The sequence below is a fragment of the Carassius carassius genome, chromosome 26, assembly GCF_963082965.1.
Source record: "Carassius carassius chromosome 26, fCarCar2.1, whole genome shotgun sequence".
Taxonomy (NCBI): domain Eukaryota; kingdom Metazoa; phylum Chordata; class Actinopteri; order Cypriniformes; family Cyprinidae; genus Carassius; species Carassius carassius.
In genome coordinates, this window is record NC_081780.1 from 28527903 (window position 1) to 28549765 (window position 21863).

Here is a 21863-nt window from a genome sequence, read left to right on the forward strand (position 1 = left end):
TGTGACGTCATAAGGCTGCGCCGCGCTCTAGGATCTGTTATCATTCGGCTGAAAAAAGGTTTGTGTTTTTAGGCTTTTAAAGTGTTTACGTCGACATAAAATGTTCAAGCAGTTTTGTAGTTTTTACAAGAGGTGTAAAGTGACATAATGTTGATGAATTTAGTATTGTAATACTTTAGGTAACAAAGAAAGAAATCAATATTGATACATGATTCAGTGATTCAAAGCCCTAGTATCAACGAATTTGCTGCTCAAAACAATGAGAACAACAAACGCAAACATGATGATAAAGCAACTGTGAATGTGTTTATGATACTGAAATCTGTTAAATGCATATTAAGTTAAATGCAAATCTAAATCATGAAGTCCTTAATCATTTTCTGTATGTTTCTTTACCAATATGCGGCTCTAATTTTGACCTGCTGTTTCTTTATTCAAAGCAATTCAAGTCCACTTGACACACTGTTATAAAGATGGAGTTTATTAAAAAGGAGAGAGAAGACATGGAGATTGAAGAAACATTCAAAGATGAAGATACTGAGGAACAAACAGGTTGGTTTTCTTTTCTCTAAGCTGAAGTCATTCAACCCGTACTGAAATGTCCAGCTCTACAGAAAGGAATGATATTTATGAAGAATGTCGTATGATTGTCCTAATTGAGGAGGTTTCATTGAGATCACATGACCAGACAAATACTAAAGCTGCCTTCTAACAGGGTTGCCAACTCTCACGCATCTAGCGTGACACTCACGCTTTCAGCATCAATCTCACGCTGAAGTCCAAGCGTGAGTTTCACGCCAGATGCATGAGAGTTGGCAACCCTGCTTCTAGTAAACTTGAGAAGATCCTACTTTCCAGTTGGACTTTTGTTATTATTAGGAAAAACTCTATGCAATTATTTAACAAATATTTTGTGTAACAATAATGGTTTTCAATTCAGAAATAGATAATTATGCAACAGGGCCAGGGCTCGTAGGGAAGCTCTACACCAAAATATTCATCCACTTGAAAACAGACATATTTAATTGATCTTGCATTTAAATCATCTATGTGTTCACTATTATTTAACATATTCAGGGTTCCCACGGGTCCTGGAAAACCTGGAAAATGAAAGACCAATTTCCAGTCCTGGAAAACACATGGAAAATGGGAAAAAAAGTCAAATGTCCTGGAAACGTTTGCGTTGTCCTGGAAAATAATTTTCCCTCCTTGTGGATGGACGCAAACGGTTTAAACATTTTACACATAAATGTCTGTTTTCAGCTGCCTTCAATGGGTAATTTTGGGCTGGAGCGCTTGTCTGCTTTAATTTCTGCATGTAGCCAGCACAGCGCACCACGTGACACAAACCTGCCAATATGTACGCATTTTGCATAGCAAGTATGCAATTTGACATCTCAGTACGCTGGTAGGACTTGCCCCTCTAAACTAAGGACATGTGAGTTCTGGCTGTGGCAAATGTGCACGTGCGGTACTCCTGTATGACAACACGATGCGGCAGCGTGGTGAAGCAGTTTCAGCTAATCATTGTAGAAAAGTGGAGAATAACGAGTCTACCGAACCTACAACGTAACTGTAGCAAAGTTCGTTGGTTGGAAGGAAGAGGACAAAGGGGTCGGCGGGACTGCTGACAGTTTTATTACAAAATAAAAAGAACTCAAAAGTTACAAACACCCAAACGGTGACTCTTATTCTGACAGCGCTCGTTCCGGGTTACTTTTTCCGGTTTCCGTTTTCGTTTCCGGCCTGGGTCAGCAGTCCGTCTCTCTCTCGCTTGCTTCCGATTCTCCTGGCGCTTTAAACTCTCTCCACGCCAATTACTAGAACAAGAAACAGGTGATGATAATTTCTGCCCAAACCACTCACTTACCGCTCGTCTCCTGATTCTCTGTCCCGCTGCAGACTTCGCTAAACCACGCCCCCCCTGCCACATACCCCCACCGCCCGACTCAGGCCAGGGAGCCATCCGGCCTGCAGCCCCCCCCCCCCCCCACCCCATTTCTGGAGAGGAAGTCGGCCACCGCCATCTGAACACCCGGCCTGTGGATCACCTTGAACTTAAAAGGCTGAAGAGCTAGATACTAACGATTGATCCGCGCGTTGGTATCCTTCATGCGGTGGAGCCACTGCAGCGGAGCGTGGTCCGAACAGAGGGTGAACTCCCGTCCCAGGAGATAATAGCGGAGGGTGAGGACGGCCCACCTGATGGCAAGGCACTTTTTCGATGGTGCTGTACTTAGCCTCTCTCTTCGAGAGCTTCCGGCTAATGTACAGCACCGGCCGTTCCTCTCCCTCTATCTCCTGGGACAGGACTGCCCCCAGCCCCCTGTCCGACACGTCTGTCTGCAACAGAAAAGGGAGAGAAAAATCAGGAGAGTGTAACAACGGCCCGCCACACAGGGCAGCCTTGACCTGAGTAAAGGCCTGCTGGCACGGCTCCGTCCACTGGACCGTATCTGGCACCTCCTTTTTAGTAAGGTCAGTCAAAGGGCTGGTGAGGTCCGAATAATTAGGAATAAACAGTCTATAATATCCCGCCAGCCCCAAGAACTGCCTTACCTCCTTTTTGGTCTTGGGACGTGGGCAGGTTGCAATAGCCGCTGTCTTATCAATTTGGGGATGCACCTGCCCATGCCCCAAGTGGAAGCCCAGATACCTTACTTCCACCCGCCCAATCGCACACTTCTTTGGGTTGGCCGTGAGCCCTGCTTCCCTCAGCGACCTCAGGACAGCCCTCAGATGCTGCATATGCCGCTGCCAATCATTACTAAATAAAATTATATCATCTAGGTAGGCAGCCGCATACGCAGCATGGGGCCGCAGAATCCTGTCCATGAGGCGCTGAAAGGTAGCTGGGGCCCCGAACAAGCCAAACGGAAGGGTAACAAATGGTGTAATCCGAACGGCATTGTGAAAGCGGTCTTTTCTCTGGACAATGGAGACAAGGGGATCTGCCAATATGGGGATGGGACGGCGAGAGGTGATCTCCCCCGGGAGCCAGGGCAAGGGATGGTGGTTTGAAATTCGCCTCTGGCCCGAGATCATCCTCTCCGCCAATCACCGTTGCCAACATCACTGATTCCGCCTCATTCCATTTTTTAAGAAGACTGAGGTGGTAGATCTGACGGGTCCCGTTCCTATCGGACCGTATTACCTAATAATCGAGATCTCCGACCTGTCGTGCGACCTCAAACGGTCCCTGCCACTTAGCCATTAATTTGGAGCTCGACGTTGGGAGTAATACAAGTACTTTCTCTCTCGGTGCAAATTTGCGTAACCTAGTTCCCCGGTTATACAGCTGGCTCTGGCGGTCCTGGGCTTGTAACAAACTCTCTCTTGATAGCCGCCCCAATGTGTGGAGTTTTGTTCTCAAGTCCAGCACATGCTGAATTTCGTTTTTGCCCTGAGATGGTCCCTCCTCCCAAGTTTCTCTCAGTACGTCAAGCACCCCCCGGGGCTGGCGTCCATAGAGAAGCTCGAAGGGGGAAAACCCCGTGGAGGCTTGCGGGACCTCTCGCACAGCGAATAACAAGGGCTCTAGCCACCTATCCCAATTTTTGGTGTCTTCGTGAACGAACTTACGGATCATGGATTTAAGTGTGCGATTAAATCGTTCGACCAGGCCGTCGGTTTGTGGGTGATAGACGCTAGTTCGAATCGACTTAATGCCCAACAATCCGTACAGTTCTCATAGCGTACGTGACATAAACGCCGTGCCTTGATCGGTGAGGATTTCTTTTGGAACCCCCACCTTGGAGATAAGACGAAACGAGGCATCCGCAACCCTTTTAGCGGAAATGTTGCGGAGGGCCACCGCTTCCGGATATCATGTTGCATAATCAACTATGACTAATGATGTCCTCATGCCGATCGCTCTAATGGCCTGATGAGGTCCATACCAATTCTCTCGAAGGGGACCTGCATTAAGGGAAGAGGGCGCAAAGGGGCGCTTTTGGGGCGGCCGTTGGGTTTACCAACTGACATTCCGGACAAGACGCGCACCACCTGCGCACGTTGTCATGAATGCCTGGCCAAAAGAAACGGGCCATGAGGCGATTTAGTGTTGCTGCCTGTCCCAAATGGCCCGCCATAGGATTAGAATGAGCCGCATGGAAAAGCATTTCCCTGCGGCCCTTTGGAATTAACAATTGGGTTGTATTCAATTTTGTCCGAGCGTCTTGGGTCACTCAATACAACCGGTCCCTTAAAATGGCAAAATACGGATAGGAGAGCGGGAGGGCAGGTTGGAGAGACTGGCCATCGATGGCGCGGACCTGTTGAAATGCATGTTTTAGGGTCTCATCCTGAGACTGCTCCAGAGGAAAGTCATCACGCTCCGAGAGAATCAGTCTCCCGATTTCGTTCGGTTCCCCTGAAGCAGAACCCAGCGGTCCTGGCTCAGTTTCCCCCACCTGTACCCGCGCGGTCTCCTTCCGCGCCTTATTTCCCCAAGAGGCATCCGCACATAACGACCCCAATAAAACCGTAAACGCGGGCCAATTCGTTCCCAAGATTATCGGATGCCGGAGGTGGGGACTAACCGCCACCTCCACACTATGCTTTTGTCCCCGGAATTGAATTATAATTGGGACAACCAGATACTCCACCACATCCCCGTGTATGCACCGCACCACGCGGCTTGTATCCAATGCCCCCGGTTGAATCAGGCTTTGATGGATTGAGGTTTGGTTACATCCTGAATCCACCAAGGCCGGATATGTACCCCCCTTGATACTCACAGGTATTTGGTACTCGCCAGCCTGACCAGGGGTGACCTGTGGGACGTCCGGGACCCGGATCATCGTCCCCACCTCCATCACTGGACACCTGTCAACAAAATGCTCCGGGTCCCCGCAACGCCAACAGGCCAGCCCAGACCTACCCGCCGCCCCAGTGACAGGGAGTGGATTGGAAAATTGGCGCAGAGAGAGCGGAGACACGGAAGCACCACTGTCCCCTCCGGCAGCCACAAGCCCCGCCCCCCTGGGCGGGGGCCCTTGGACTCGCGAAGTAGCCTGTGTCAGACCCGCCCCGCCCCCGGGGACACGAGGAGGGCCGGGTGGACGGGACCTAGGGAGAGGGGACCTACTTCCTCCCGGGTTTCGGCACCAGTGTAGCAAAGTTCGTTGGTTGGAAGGAAGAGGACAAAGGGGTCGGCGGGACTGCTGACAGTTTTATTACAAAATAAAAAGAACTCAAAAGTTACAAACACCCAAACGGTGACTCTTATTCTGACAGCGCTCGTTCCGGGTTACTCTTTCCGGTTTCCGTTTTCGTTTCCGGCCTGGGTCAGCAGTCCGTCTCTCTCTCGCTTGCTTCTGATTCTCCTGGCGTTTTAAACTCTCTCCACGCCAATTACTTGAACAAGAAACCAAACCACTCACTTACCGCTCGTCTCCTGATTCTCTCTCCCGCTGCAGACTTCGCTAAACCACGCCCCCCTGCCACAGTAACATTCCCGTCCCTCTCCTCCTGCCCTCTGCCTCAGCACCGTTCTACTCAATGGCACTGATCTGCCTCACTATCTGTACCCCGTTCCCCATTTGCTGCAGTTGGGCTTAAAAAGGTAAACTGTGTGTGTGTGCGCGCATGTGAAAAAAAGAAAAATAAAGTTTTGGGAGGTGTTTTTTCTTAGCAAATCTATCAATCATGTTCAGCAGCAGACCTGCTGAACAAGTGTGTGTGTGTTTTGCAGACTGTCGACTAGAGCCTGACCGATATATCGGCCGGCCGATATAAGCTAATTGCATTTAAATCGGCATTTGCATTTAGAACGGCCGATGAAACATGAGAAACAGAGTCTTATGCTTCACTCATGTTATGAGTGTTGCATAGTGTGCACACCAGAGGGAGCTCTGCAGCTCCAGAGTTAACAACAGCGCCAGAAGTCCACTACAGAAGAAAGCGATCAGCCAAGGAGATGAAGGAGATGTAACTTACTGTTTTGACGGTGAGTCTGTCGTTCGTCATGTGAAATGATTGTAGATTTAGTTCATACCCTGTATATAAAAACTGTGTGGTAGTTCTAGCTAACGGTCCTATCATTATCACTTCTAAATATTCTGTAACATCACTTATAGCCGCTAATGCATTGCTATATTAGATTAGCCACAAAGCTAATACCATGTTTATCAGTGGAAGAGCGCAAACGCTAATAGGAGGTCAAACTATAACGTTAGCATTTAACTTATTCTTATTCTATTGCGGTGTGTTTCCCACATAATGACCGCGTAATTGGGCCTTTCACACAGGACGCGGTATGCACGGCGCTTGCCGCTGGGTTCAGTGTTGCCCTTCAGATACAACGCGATTTGCGCTGCGCTATGGCGTAGGCGGAGTTTTAAAAACGTTTAGCGGGAGCTCTTTCATAGTCTGTTCCTCCTCCTATCGGTCAGCAGCAAACATGTATGTAAGAAGCGAGCGATAGCGCTAGTCCTGCTGATGAGAATTAAGAGAGAAGCAAGGAAGAAGAGGCGACCCTCAGGTCCAGAGAACAATTTGGTGAATTCAGGCTGGTTACGTAACTCCTCTAACGCTAATAGCTTCCTTTTTAGCAGGCCCCTTAAATGCTTGCTATTAACTTGTTTGAAGGTGGTTCTTCTCAAAATTGACAGCGGTGTGTTCATGACACTAACGTTAACCATTCAACTTCGAATTGATTCCGTAATCTTCCGATAATAGTAGGCAAGACGATGTTCTGTGAGAGCAAATATAGTGTAGTTACAGTAACTACAGTAGGTGCGTCAGAAATGATTAAACCAGAGGGGACATGTAAATAGATGTGAGCTGAACAAGCGCTTTTTTTCTTTTTTACATATTTTTTCAAAGCAGCTTTACAGACATAACAGGAAAATGTTGAAATAATATTGTTAAATATAAGTAGGTAATACCTATTGCTTGACAAATAAAAAATATATATATATTTCTCATTTTTGCCTATGTAGGAGATCCCAGTTTATTATTATTATAATTCTAATGATGACATGAGTAATGATACATGGTGATATTATTAATACACATGCTTATTCTTTCTATGTCTCTCTTTCTGCCTACAGATGGCTGAAAAAGGTGAATGCTGTAGCAGCAAAGTGTGGGACTACTTCTGCAAATACTTTAACTTTAGTATTAAAATTTATTTACAGTACACACACAGACTGTTAAAACCAGCTTCAACTGGAAGAAAGTAAAAGTGTTAAATGTTTAAAACCAGACTAAAAAATGTATACTTTTGATGTGCAATTGTTTAGTCATTGAGACTGTAATCTAAGCCTTTTTTTTTAACATAATCCCTTCTGGAAAATGGTTTATACAGCCCACATACATAGAACAGGCAGATATTTTGCTATTGAATGTTGTGTAAGTGCAGTTTATAGGAAATGGGTCTAATATCCAGATTATTTTTAAAAATCAAAATATCGGCCTATAAATCTGCTCTTTTCGAGTTAATATCGGCATCGGCCCCCAAAAATCCATATCGGTCGGGCTCTACTGTCGACGCCATTTGGAGGGCAAAATGTCTATATTTTCTTTATTAAAAGTATTGTAATCAAAAATATAAGTTTTATTGTTTTTTTTATAACCTATTTCTAGCCAGTGAATGGGGAAATTACTGCGTGCAAAGCAAGGTACTAATCGTTAACGAAAATGAACGAAAAAATGAAAACTAGGTGGAAAAAAACATTGTCGTTAACTGAAATAAAAATAAAAACGAGGCATTACAAAAAAATAATAACTAATTAAAACTGTAATGTGTGTTTGGCAAAACTAACTAAAATAAAATTATAGAGTAAATGTCCTTAGTTTTCGTCTTTGTCAAGGTCTTTTATTTTTAACGCAATTTAAAACACGCAGCGTATTCGTTCAGCTGCATTTCCTTTCCCTGCTCTCCCTCCGTCTCTCACATGCACGCGCGCACACACACACACACACACACACACACAGCCCCTCCCCTCCGTCAAATGCTTATCGCAAAAGTGTGGCCGAGAAAAAGGAAGAGCTCCAAGCCCTAGCAAAAACACTGGAAAACCTGCAGGAGAGCGTCAAGAACCTACAATAACAGATTTATTTTAGAGGAACATTTTAATTGAAATGACATTGCTTTGGTTTATATTGACTTTTTTGCACTGCAGTATAGGATTTGAGTTGGATATATATATATATATATATATATATATATATATATATATATATATATATTTTTTTTTTTTTTTTTTTTTCATTTTTACTTGAAGAATGCAGGTGTCAGATGCACTAAGTCAACTGTAAGTAAACAGTAAACAGATAAAGTAAAGGAAATTGTTTTGGTGATTTATTGAACAAAATATTTTGTGGAGAAAGTACAAGAGAGAAAGATTGAGATGAATAAAGATTTGAGCAATCTGCTTAAATGTACAAAACATAAGGTACAATTGTAAAAATAGCAATTCTCCAAAGCTTGGTATATATGATATACATACTGGTATTTTACCCTAGTTTGTCAGAATATTTTACTTCAGATCCATTTCATACACCAGTAGGCTAAATGGATTTTGCATTTAAACACATTTAGATTTACAAAAGGTCTATCCTTTTCAGCAATATAATTGACAAAAACGGTTACAAAGATTTGATAAATCAAAATAATTTAGAGCCAAAAACACATAACTCATCAGTTTATGCCATTATGTATACCAGATGCATAATGTGCCTCGGTGCGAGCAGATGCAATTTATTTAGAAGTCCGATAATAGTTAATATTTTATAAAGTTAGTGACTGATTGCGAATACAGCTTGACTGTGAGAGTTTGGACTTTTAAACTGATATCAGCAAGTAAAATAGCAGTGTATGAACTAGAGAATAACTTCTGTTTTAGTAGTGTGGCATTGCAAGTAGAGGAAAGCAGGTGGCATTGTGAAAGACAACAATCTTTGCACAACTATAATAAAGATATAATGGTATAGGTACAATATCACATCTGTTTCAAAATATATCTCGATATGATAATATCGGTATATCGCCCAGCCTTAGTTGTGATAACTTGACTCGCACTATAGCAGCTGAAAAAGTCTTGAAAATGTCCTGGAAAAGTCCTGGAAAATCATTTCAAGAAAAGAGTGGGAACCCTGATATTTCTCACATATTTAACATTTCTCATATTAACAAGTTTCTAGATTATTTCAAGGTAAAACTAATTTATATTAATATTTAGTGCATACAGGCTTCGTAAAAGGTGCTTAAAATGCTTGATGTACTTGAATTTACTTTGAAATTTAAGTCCCGGAAGACCCTTGTAAACAGCCATATTATTGAGAAGGTACTTGAAAAGTGCTTGAATTGTTAGAGGGCAGTATATATTTACATTTAGTCATTTAGCAGACGATTTCTTTTCAAAGAGACTTACAAATGAGGACAATGGAAGCAATCAAAATCAACAAAAGAGCAATTATAAATAAGTGCTATAACAAGTCTCAGTTAACTTAAATGCAGTACACATAGCAAGGGCTATTGAATAATATAGGCTTATAAATAAAAAGCATAAAATAAAAACATAAAATAGAAAAAGAATAGAGCAAGATAGTGTTAGAGGTCTTTTGTTTGCTTTTGTTAATAGCATAATAAATGAAAAGACAACAGATATAATACAAAAGATTAGAAATCTAGTATAAGTAATTTATTTTTAAGAATAGAATTAGAATAGAGAGTGCTAGAGTTAAAGGGTCAAATAAAGATGGAAGAGATGGGTTTTAAGCTGATTCCTGAAGATGGCTAAGGACTCAGCTGCTCGGATTGAGTTGGGGAGGTCATTCCACCAGGAAGAAACATTTAATTTAAAAGTCTGTAAAAGTAATTTTGTGCTTTTTTGGAATGGCACAATCAAGTGACGTTCACTTGCAGAACGCAAGCTTCTAGAGGCACATAAGTCTTAAGTAATGAATTTAGGTAAAGAGGTGCAGAGCCAGTGGTGGTTTTGTAGGCAAACATCAATGCCTTGAATTTTATAGGAGCAGCTATTGGAAGCCAGTGCAAATTAATAAACAGAGGTGTGACGTGTATTCTTTTCGCTCATTAAAAATTAATCTTGCTGCAGCGTTCTAGATTAATTGTAAAGGTTTGATAGAACTGGCTGGAAGACCTGCCAAGGAGTATTGCAATTAGTCCAGCCTGGACAGAACAAGAGCTTGAACAAGGAGTTGTGCAGCATGTTCCGAAAGAAAGGGCTTGATCTTCTTGATGTTGAATAAAGCAAATCTGCAGGACTGGACAGTTTTTGAAAAATATTGTCTGAGAAAGTCAGCTGATCATCAATCATAACCCCAAGGCTTTTAGCTGTTTTTGAAGGAGTTATGGTTGATGTGCCTAACTTGATGGTGAAATTGTGATGAAATGATGGGTTTGATGTAACCACAAGCAGTTCTGTCTTGGCAAGGTTGCGTTGAAGGTGATGGTCCTTCATCCAGCAAGAAATCTCTATTAGACATTCGTCAGATCATCAGGATGAAATGACAGGTAGAGTTGAGTGTCATCAGCATAGCAGTGGTATGAAAAGTCATGTTTCTGAATGACAGAACCTATTGATGCCATGTAGACCGAGAAGAGAAGTGGTCCAAGAACTGAGCCCTGAGGCACCCCAGTAGTTAGATGTTGTGACTTGGACACCTCACCTCTCCAAGATACTTTGAAGGACCTATCTGATAGGTGAGACTTAAACCATTGAAGTGTGGTTCCTGAGACGCCATTTGCCAGTAGGGTTGATAGGAGGATCTGGTGGTTAAGGCCATCCTTAAAAATATTTTGGTTTGCAGTAACAGTATTTAAGAAAAAAAAAAGGGTCGGTAGGTCGGTCTATTTTTTTTTTTTTTTTCAAGTTTCAATGTAAAAAAAAAAAGTAAATTTTTGTGATGGTGATGACGTTGGTATGAATTTAAACAAATTAGCATATCGTGACGTCACTGACTGGGTCTTCAACCTGTGCCTTCGGGCGCATCATTGCAAACCTCATTTTGATGCAGGTTATATAGACCACAAACAAATTTAAATCTTTGTCAAAAACATGTTTATTGCATGAATTTCAGGTGAGAAAAAAAATTAGGTATGCCTACTGTTTTACTTGCATCCACCGCTACGTATCAATGCAACCTACAAATGAGAGAACGTTTACTTTGCTTTCTTGGGTTGTCACTTTTGTGAAAAAAAATCCTGTTTGATTTGAGTGACGAGTGTTCATTGAATCGATTGTAAAATCAACAGGCAGGAGGAATGTAAAGATTCAATATATTGGTAAAGACCAATATTTCTATTGATTTATTGGCGTGAAGTTACGTGCAAAATGACAAACAGGAGTGCAACATTTTCGAAAAACAATAAGCAGAGTGGACTGCCATAATGCAAAACATTTACTGCAGGCTTCAACATGGCTGTGTTTACGATTAAACTTCAACAACAACAAAAAAAATCGCATAGGCGATTTTCTTAGGCTATCAAAAAAAGTATTTTTTCAAATATTCGTCAAATTTAAAATAAAAATCCACATTCGAATGCGCATATGAATTTTAGGTGTGCATTAAGGAAGCTGCCTTATGAGCCCCGGTACGTGTTCCATTCCATCTCGCCGCGCGCACAGCTGTGTCTACACAACTTTCAAAGGCGGACGAGCTCGACACGCAGTATCTGCTTTCTCATCTTTCACCTCGTGTACGCGCACGAGATGCGATGACAATATATGTGTCATTGCATTATAAGGTTATGTTAGCCTATCCAGTTGAAGCCACTTAAAAAAAATAAATAAATATCAATGTGGAGAAGATCTTGTTTACATCAAAACTGAAACCAAGCCGTTCACACAGAACGCATATTTCGCGCATCTCATGTTTTTAAATGAAAAAATGTATCCTGTGTGACTGGTTTTCCGCCCTTTTTATTTATTTAACAATGCATGCATACATGATGCTGTTTTGTTTATAGTTCTTTAAGCAACTTAATTAATAATAATTGGTTCATAAACATTATTTTAAATATTATGTTTTTTCACAGTCATGTCTTCTAATGCTTTGAATAAACATGCAGTAATAATTTGCTCGATGCGCTATCTTGAGCCTCAGAAGAGAAGCAAAAAGCTTTTCTTCACCCGAACTGAAATTATGCATTTAAAATTCGAATACAATTTGAATTTTGATCATATTTATCATATTTATTTGATCATATACTCGCTGATACTAGGCAAATTGAACCAAGGAGCGGACATGTTATTAAGAAGCAAGTTCCCCCTCTGGAGTGGACGCTCCATCCCCAGACGGTTCAGAGGATCTGGGAGATCTTCGGCAAGATAGAGGTAGACCTCTTCACCTCAGAAGACAACTCTCACTGCCCAAATTATTACTCAAAGACCAGGGATATGTTGGCACGTAATTGGCCCAAACTCCTACTTTCTGCTTTTTCTGCTTAATTAGCATTGCCTGCCTGGAATTTGGGCCTAACAAGTCTAAAGTCATCCTGAAACCAAAGAACAGTTACGTACCTAATGTGCTCTCCACTCCGTTCAGAGCACATGTCATTACCCTCTCCATGCTTTCTTCCTCAGAAGAGGACAAGGATTTATCTCTGCTCTGCCCCATCAGAGCTCTGAAAAACTAACTAAATTAAGTGTTCCGCCCCTTATACTCATTTGGAACAACTCTGTTGTCAGCTTAGGTAACTGCAAGGGCTTCTGTTCACAAAGCAAAAACTCTCTAGACTCCATCTCGCTACCGTACTCTTCTTTGTGCATTCAATGCCCCATTGGAGTATGAGCCCACTCGACTAGAGGTATCGCCTCGTCTTGGGTATGGGCCAGTGGTGTGTCTATTGCAGATATTTGTGAGGCGGCTGCCTCGGCATCCTGGTACACATTTGCAAGGGTTTTTAATGCGCTGCACGAACCAATGGCCGTGCAGTTTCACTGTGTGATTGAAAAAAGGCTTCGGTTCAGGAGAAAAAAAAAGGCTTTTCCTCACAGCGTCTTAGCAAGACACACTACTCGCTCCTGTATGTCAGGGATCCGAGGTTACATTAGTAATGGAGTACGTTTTCATTCTCAAAGCTGAATCTTATTTCAACTTCAAGCAGTATTTAATGTTATTTCCAAGTAGGAGATGGGAAATATCTGAATTTTGAGTTGTCTGGAATGCAGCATTAAAACCTGCTGCAGACTGTAACTGATGTAAATAACTTGCTGATTAAATTTTGTATCTTAAAGATAAATCTTTAGTTTATAGGGGAGTCGTGGCCTAATGGTTAGAGAGTCGGACTCCCAATCGAAAGGTTGTGAGTTCGAGTCCCGGGCCGGCAGGAATTGTGGGTGGGGGGAGTGCATGTACAGTTCTCTCTCCACCTTCAATAACACGACTTAGGTGCCCTTGAGCAAGGCATCGAACCCCCAACTGCTCCCCGGGCGCCGCAGCATAAATGGCTGCCCACTGCTCCGGGTGTGTGTGTGTGTGTGTGTGTGTGTGTGTTCACTGCTCTGTGTGTGTGCATTTCGGATGGGTTAAATGCAGAGCACAAATTCTGAGTATGGGTCACCATACTTGGCTGAATGTCACTTCACTTTATATATGAAGGCAGTATGTTAGGATTGTTGTCAGTTCACACACTTCCAAAGCCTATTTAATGTTACAAATTATGACTTTAATTTTGAATAGCTATAATAAATAACTGAAATGGAGGGAAATGTATTAAACCCCCTAATGTTGTGCTCAAATCCTTAAAACACTTGAGGTGTTCCAAGTTAAAAATGACCGGCCTACCAAAAATAGCTTATAAATCTCTTATGCTATATCATTACCAAATATAGCATTTTTTTCTTTTTTTTCTTTTTAATTATGACTGGTTTTGTATTTATTTTTGGAACTGATTTATCATTGGCCTCATTAATCTTGAATTTACGTACTGCAGTGTTTGAATATTATTTGGGCAGTTGTGCAGTTTTGTCATGAAATGTAAAAATAGATCATTGGCATAACGTGAGCTGAGTTCTAATGAATATGTCCCTTATGGTCAGCATGTACTTGGAGAAAAGCAGAGGACCTAATACTTTGCCCTGATGCACTCCATATTTGTTTTTGATGAAATGTCTATATGTTTACCCAAAGTATTAGCAGTCGGATAGATTTAAGACCTAATCTGTGCTAGTTCTTATTGACAAAATTTAAAGCTGCAGTCTGTAACTTGGTGCTCTAGCGGTTAAACAACTGTATTCATCTTGCAGAAGAACATTGTAGCCAGAGCTATTTTTATTTTTTTTTATAGCTATGACGATTCCCATGTACTGGGCTATCTAGCAGTCTAAAGTAGTCTGCATATAAAAACGTATGTGTACTGTAGTAATTCAGGATAAGCCAAAAACATGGTTTGTAAAATGGACTTATGATGGACTCACTTATTATCCCTCTGGGGTCGACAAACGTGGATACGTGTTTGTGGCATCTTCTCCTGATAACACAAAAAAGAACTTAAATTACGGTTTAAGTTTTGATCGTACAGATAACAGCAATACATCAACTTTATTTGTATACACACATAATAATAACAAAATGTGTGCATTTAAAAAATAAAGAAAACAAACATTGTGTGCTGTCATATCGTTTTATTGAAAACAAATATTCTGTGATAAAGTGCGCTATGGACTAGGTGCACAAGATGGCGCCGGTGAGCTTCAGCGAGGCGAGTGTGTGCATACTTATTTCCGGTCCTGCGACGCTCGCATTTACTGTAAGGGAAACTTACATACGAAACTTGGCTAGATGGATATAACTAATGTTTTTCAAATTAAACGGCGAATAGTTGTATATCAAAGACACGAGGAAACATCCTCCCTACATTTTTGCATACCTGTGTGTGGAAATTCATCAAGATACAACGCGGAGATTGCTTTATTCATCTGTTGATTATGCGGATCACCGTCAGCATCGGGTTAATCAGTCCACAGGGATTTCTTCTTTCAAACACAAACCACTCAATCAAATATGCAATACTTTACATTTTCGGAGAGCTGATTTTGTTCTGACTGTTATCTATCTATAAGATCATAAGGTTTCTGACTGTCAAACGAGATAAAGTATGTATGTTTTTTTTACTTTATTTGATGTTTATAACTGTGTACAATTTAATTAAAAGATCACTGTTTGCATTCATGCGTTTTTATCAATGTTCATCTGCAGCATAAACAATTTTGTCTAGAAGCAGCGCATTTATTTTGTTACGAAATTCTTCAGATAAAACAAATATTAAAATTAGTCATGTATTAGTTGTATTATTGTACAGCCCGTTTTTTTTTTTTTTCATTTCAAAATGTTTGATGCAAAGTTGACTGTCAAATAATAAAATACGTTGTGAAAATGATGATGAAACAAACTAATGTGCACATTTGAGAAATGTGAAGATAAATCACAGCCCGTCTCTCACAAGGTGAATGTTTCATTAAACAAAACAAAAATAATAATGTAATACAAACATTTACGAGAAATAAGTAATTTTTACATTTACATTGTTGGTAAGGTAAAAATAAATTATGTATCTGTGTGTACACACCATGAGTTCAATTTTCATTTCGTGAACATAGGAAACATTAGTGTATTTAATTAATTCACCAGACCCAGACATACGCAAGTTTCAGATGCACTGGCTCAGTTAACATTTATAGCATAGTAATAATAGCAGTGTAGATCTTATTTGCATTTGAAGTGATATTGTAAATCCTGTAAACATATAGAAGGTAATATTCGGATTTCTCTGGTTCTCTGCACTAACGTTTAGCACAACCGGAAATATCAAAGCACACACTCGCGAGACCGGAAATCCAAGATGGCGGAGATATGCAACTAGCCAATAGATATCATAATCATCCATGTGAAGCGCATGGCATGCAAATGTCCACATCACAGCAAACAAAGCAGCGAGATTGTACCTCAAGTTTTTGAAATGTTACTGTTCACTTCGCGCTGAGAGGAATAAGACCGAATTCACCTCACAAAAGACTTGCTGTGAAGAATGAAGAATGAAGCGGCTTGGTCCAACAGAGATCATAAACGTAAGTCTTTATTTTATTAACTACTTGTATTAGTTTTCACATAACTTCTGCACATTTTACAAGTTATAGTTTTTCCAAACTATAATTTTCATGATTCAATGTATAATCAAGTGAAGCATTATGAAGTTTCATTAACAGCATCTAAATGTTTTTAACTATGCCAATATGTTTTTTTTAATGTTCTATAACATAGACAACAATACGATATAAAAGTATTGTGAGTTATAATGTTTCTAGCCTAATGTCAGTGATAATGATTAAACAAAACTTCTATTCTCTGTTCACTAATATAGCCATATATGTTTATAACTAGTTTTTGGATTGTATAGGCCTACATACAAAGCATGCTTCTAACTAAACTTCTGTTCATTAATATCTGCTCTGATGTAAATATTTTGAATGTGTTATACCCCCTCATTTGTGTTTGTGATCATCTGAGGTGTAAATGTATCAAGTAAGCTGTAAATATCACTGACAATAAATGTGCTATGTGGTAATTGTGCTCTTTTTTTCTCCCTATAAATTTTTACTAGTACAAGTGACCACAATAATCACAATCACAATAATAATCACAATAAACCACAATAATTTTTATAATGTAGTTTATTTGTGTAAACAGCATGCTTTTTATTTCAGATGTGAGGATAACAGTGCAAAGAACCTGTTGCAAAGCGAGCCAATGCAAATTAGCAGCCCAATCAGGAACCTGAAACACTGCTAAGACCAAGCGATGTACACACTCCCATGAGTCTCTTCAAAATAAATGTTTTACCTTCCTTTCTTTTTTTCTTTTCATTTTTTTTTGTCCTTCAGAACACAAACAATGTACACTTTGGAAATGCCAGCTATGTGATGTTCATTTATATATTTCAACATGACACGATATCAGTCAAAAGCTTTTGAACAGTAAGATTGTTCATGTTTTTGTAAAGAATTCTCTTCTGCTCACCATGCCTGCATTTATTTGATCCAAAATACATAAAATTGCTTTTGCTATAGCAGTATAATTGTGAAATATTTTTACTATTTAAAATAACTGCTTTCTATTTGAATGTATTTTAAAATGTTATTTATTTCTGTGATCAAAGCTAAATTTTCAGCATCATTACTCCAGTCTTACTCCAAATGTAACAATATACACTATACCATTCAAGAGCTTGGAGTCAGTATTTATAGAAATAATTTTTTTTATTTGGCACACACGATGCTGTTCTTCTGAACTTTCTATTCATCAAAATAGAATGCTAGTTTCAACATTAATAGTAATATTAAAAAGACCTTTTTTTTATTTATTTTTTTAGAAAATCAGAATACTAGAAGGATTTCTGAAGGATGATAATGATGTAATGATGTTAAAAATTCAGCTTTGAAAGTCAGCTTTGATTGTTCCTAATAAACTGTTTAACTGCACTCGCAAGTGAATATTAAATTATGTTGTGTGATAACTAAATATATTCTAAATAAACTACAAACTTTAAAATATATACATTTTATTTTGTCCTCACATTATTTTGTGTACCGTATTTTCCGGACTATACGTCGCACTTTTTTCATAATTTGGCTGGTCCTGCAACTTATAGTCAGGTGCGACTTATTTATCAAAATTAATTTGACATGAACCAAGAGAAAACATTACCGTCTCCAGCCGCGAGAGGGCGCTCTATGCTGCTCAGTGCTCCTGTAGTCTACACTGAAGACATAGAGCGCCCTCTCACGGCTGTAGACGGTTATGTTTTCTCTTGGTTCTTGGTTCTAAATAAATGCCACTTATAGTCCAGTGCGACTTATGTGGTTTTTTTTCCTCATCATGACGTATTTTTGGACTGATGCGACTTATACTCAGGTGCGACTTATAGTCCGAAAAATACGGTAACTCTTCTTTCTCAGTGACAAACCTGACTGAAAGGCTCATTATGCAGGTCTTTGTCAGGTGTAAATCACAATGATATTCATACTATTTATTCATTCAATGATATATTCATAATCATTCACACCTGCTTGCATATACCCTTTAGGAAAAAAAAGTGTCTTAGAAAATTTAAATCAATCTATTGTTTTCTGTGAGTGAGTAAACAAGATGATTTTCACGTAATTTTGAAGCAAAAATTCTTGGCTACAAGCTCCAGGTTTGACAGTCTTGTGAACAAATGTTCTGTATGTGTTTAATGACCTTATTTCAGTGACTTCAAAATTGTTGTTTTTCCACTAACACGCATAAACGTTGTTTTCTCAAAAATACAATCATGTACATACATGCTATTTCCATATTATTGTAGCCCATTTGTACTGAATACATTGTTTTCAGACTTTAACCATGTATATGCAGAAAAGTCAGGGCATGTCAAAATTTCTTCAGGCCCCCAAAACACCCTTATACCCCAGACGGTTATATACTTTTCTGTAAATGATGAATGTAAAAAAAAAGAATAAAAATAGGGTGTGTTAAAACAGAAACTGGTCTATAATATCCCAGTTTTGTTGGAAAATTTAGGTTTTGGTCTTGGAATATTTTTTATCTTGGTCTTCAAGTCTGTTGCTTTAAGCCATTAAACTGGCACTTACTTGTATTTGTGTTTTTTTTTTTTTTGCTTTAGACCTGATGGCACTAAAGGAAGAGAGGCAAGAACTTACAAAGATAGAAGAGAAAGATGAATATGAGAGACTTGACTTCATGACCATGGGAAAATCCATACAGACTGAAACATCTTCACACACTGGAGAGAAGCCTTTTGCCTGCACACTGTGTGGGAAGAGCTTCTCATGCAAACCATCTCTGAAGAGTCACATGGTCGTTCACACTGGAGAGAAGTTTCCATGTGATCACTGTGGAAAGTGTTTCAGACATAAATCATCCCTTAATTCACACATGAAAGGTCACACTGGAGAGAGTCCGTATACCTGCAGAATGTGTGGGAAGAGCTTCTCAATTAAATCAACCCTTAATGCCCACATGAGGAGTCACACAGGAGAGAAACCCTTCACTTGTGAACTGTGCGGTAAGAGCTTCACACAAAAAGGAAATCTTACGGGTCACATGAAAACTCACACAGGAGAGAAGCCTTTTGTGTGTGCTCAGTGTGGAAAATGTTTTTCACGTGAAACAAACCTCACTTACCACATGAGGATTCACTCAAAGGAGTATAATTGTCAGCAGTGTGGACAGAGATTCCCAGACAAGAGACGCCTTAGTTGGCATGAAAAAGATCATTCTCGAGAGTCTTTCACTTGCCATGACTGTGGAAAGAGTTTCAGACTGAAAGGTCAATTTAAGGTCCACATGAGAATCCACACTGGAGAGAAACCTTTCACCTGCACTCACTGTGGAAAGAGTTTCAGTCAGAAAGTAACACTTCAGATTCACACGAGGCTTCACACTGGAGAGAAACCTTTTACCTGTCTTCAATGTAAGAGGAGCTTCACATATCAACGAGACCTGAAACGTCATTTCCAAAAACATTCTGGAAAGAAACAACAGTCTTCTGCAAGTAAAAAGAGGCTCACAAAAGTAGTCTGAGATATCAAAAGCACGATCCCTCTGGTGGAAGGCAGTTTAATTGTGATCTGTGTAAGAAAACATTTCTTTTGCCATCGCACTTACGGATAGCCCTGAAAAGTCACACAGATGTGGACAATATTTGTGTTCTTCATGTGGAGGGTGTATTAAATGGCTCAGCAGTTTAAAATAGCACCTGAAAATATGTATCTGTGTGACATTATCGCTGCGTTCACACTGCAGCTGTCCTAAATCTAATTGTTCACCTTTATGACCAATTGCATTTTTCAGCTCTTTATGAATTTGACATTTTATTTATTTAACTATTTATTTAATTATTTATTTAATATATACTTATGAACGACTGTGAACATACCTGACCATCTACTTTGTCCAGTTGTTCTGAAAAATTGGGTTTGTTCCCCAGACACAACTTTGTGAATATGAAATTCATCTTTAAAACTTTACTGGATTTTACATTCACCACTGTCAAAAGTGAATGTCATAAGTGTGACTATTATTATTAGCTCAGTTGATGTTAATGTAAAGTTAATTCGTTATTAAACTCAATTCATAAGAAAAATAAGTGTAATTGCTTCCCAGAAATGTCTTACACGATTGCATTCCCAAACAGCAGCATCCACCTCTGAAACCAATTAGTGCTCATCTGAGGTGCAAGTCACTTATTATACAGGTACTGGTCATATAATTATAATATCATTAAAAAGTTGATTTATTTCACTAATTCCATACAAAAAGTGAAACGTGTATATAATATTCATTCATTGCACACAGACTGGTCTTTTAATTTTGCTGATTATAACTAACACCTAAGGAAAATCCCAAATTCAGTATCTCAGAAAATTAGAATTTAAATTAAGACCAATACAAAGAAAGTTTTTTTAGAAATCTTGGCCAACTAAATAGTATAAAAAGGAAAAGTGTGAGCATGTACAGCACTGAATACTTAGTTGGGGCTCCCTTCGCCTGAATTACTGCAGCAGTGCGGCGTGGCATGGAGTCGATCAGTCTGTGGCACTGCTCAGGTGTTATGAGAGCCCAGGTTGCTCTGAAAGTGGCCTTCAGCTCTTCTGCATTGTTGGGTCTGGCATATCGCATCTTCCTCTTCCCAATACCCCATAGATTTTCTATGGGGTTAAGGTCAGGTGAGTTTGCTGGTCAATTAAGAACAGGGATACCATGGTCCTTAAACCAGGTACTGGAAGCTTTGGCACTGTGTGCTGGGGCCAAGTCCTGTTGGAAAATTAAATCTGCATCTCCTTAACTTTGGTCAGCAGCAGCAAACATGAAGTGCTCTAAAATTCCTGGTATACGGCTGTGTTGACTTTGGACCTCAGAAAACACAGTGGACCAACACCAGCAGATGACATGGCACACCAAACCATCACTGACTGTGGAAACTTTACACTGGAACTGAAGAAACGTGGATTGTGTGCCGCTCCTCTCTACCTCCAGACTCTGGGACTCTGATATCCAAAGGAAATGCAAAATTTACTTTCCGAGAACATAACTTTGGACCACTCAGCAGCAGTCCAGTCCTTTTTGAAGCGAGACACTTCTGACACTGTCTGTTGTCCAAGAGTAGCTTGACACAAGGAATGCGAGAGCTGAAACCCATGTCTTGCATACGTCTGTGTGTAGTGGTTCTTGAAGCACTGACTTCAGCTGCAGTCCACTCTTTGTGAATCTCCCCCACATTTTTGAATGGGTTTTGTTTTACAATCCTCTTGAGGGTGCGGTTATCACTATTGCTTGTACACTTTTTTTCTATCACATATTTTCCTTCCCTTCGCCTCTCTATTAATGTGCTTGGACACAGAGCTCTGTGAACAGCCAGCCTCTTTTGCAATAACCTTTTGTGTCTTGCCCTCCTTGTGCAAGGTGTCAATGGTCGTCTTTTGGACAACTGTCAATTCAGCAGTCTTCCCCATGATTGTGTAGCATACAGAACTAGACAGAGACCATTTAAAGGCTTTGCAGGTGTTTTGAGTTAATTAACTGATTAGAGTGTGGCACCAGGTGTCTTCAATATTGAACCTTTTCACAATATTCTAATTGTCTGAGATACTGAATTTGGGATTTTCCTTAGTTGTCAGTTCTAAACATCAAAATTAAAAGAAATAAACATATGAAATATATCAGTCTGTGTGTAATGAATAAATATAATATACAAATTTCACTTTTTGAATGGAATTAGTTAAATAAACTTTTTGATAATTTCTAATTATATGACCAGCACCTGTATATGAAGATTATTATAATCTCCTACTTTTATTTAGTGACTTATAGTTCCAGTTTAAAAAGTG

At 39.8% G+C, this 21863-nt stretch overlaps 1 protein-coding gene across 1 annotated transcript; it reads left to right on the plus strand.

Annotated features, from left to right (window-relative positions):
- Positions 1–435: 435 nt before the first annotated feature.
- LOC132106104 (gastrula zinc finger protein XlCGF8.2DB-like) lies at positions 436–20150 on the plus strand. The gene is made up of 2 exons (XM_059511739.1): positions 436–552; positions 18638–20150. The coding sequence occupies exons 1-2, from the start codon at positions 474–476 to the stop codon at positions 19555–19557; spliced, it is 999 nt and encodes a 332-aa protein (XP_059367722.1). The 5' UTR covers positions 436–473; the 3' UTR covers positions 19558–20150.
- Positions 20151–21863: the final 1713 nt, after the last annotated feature.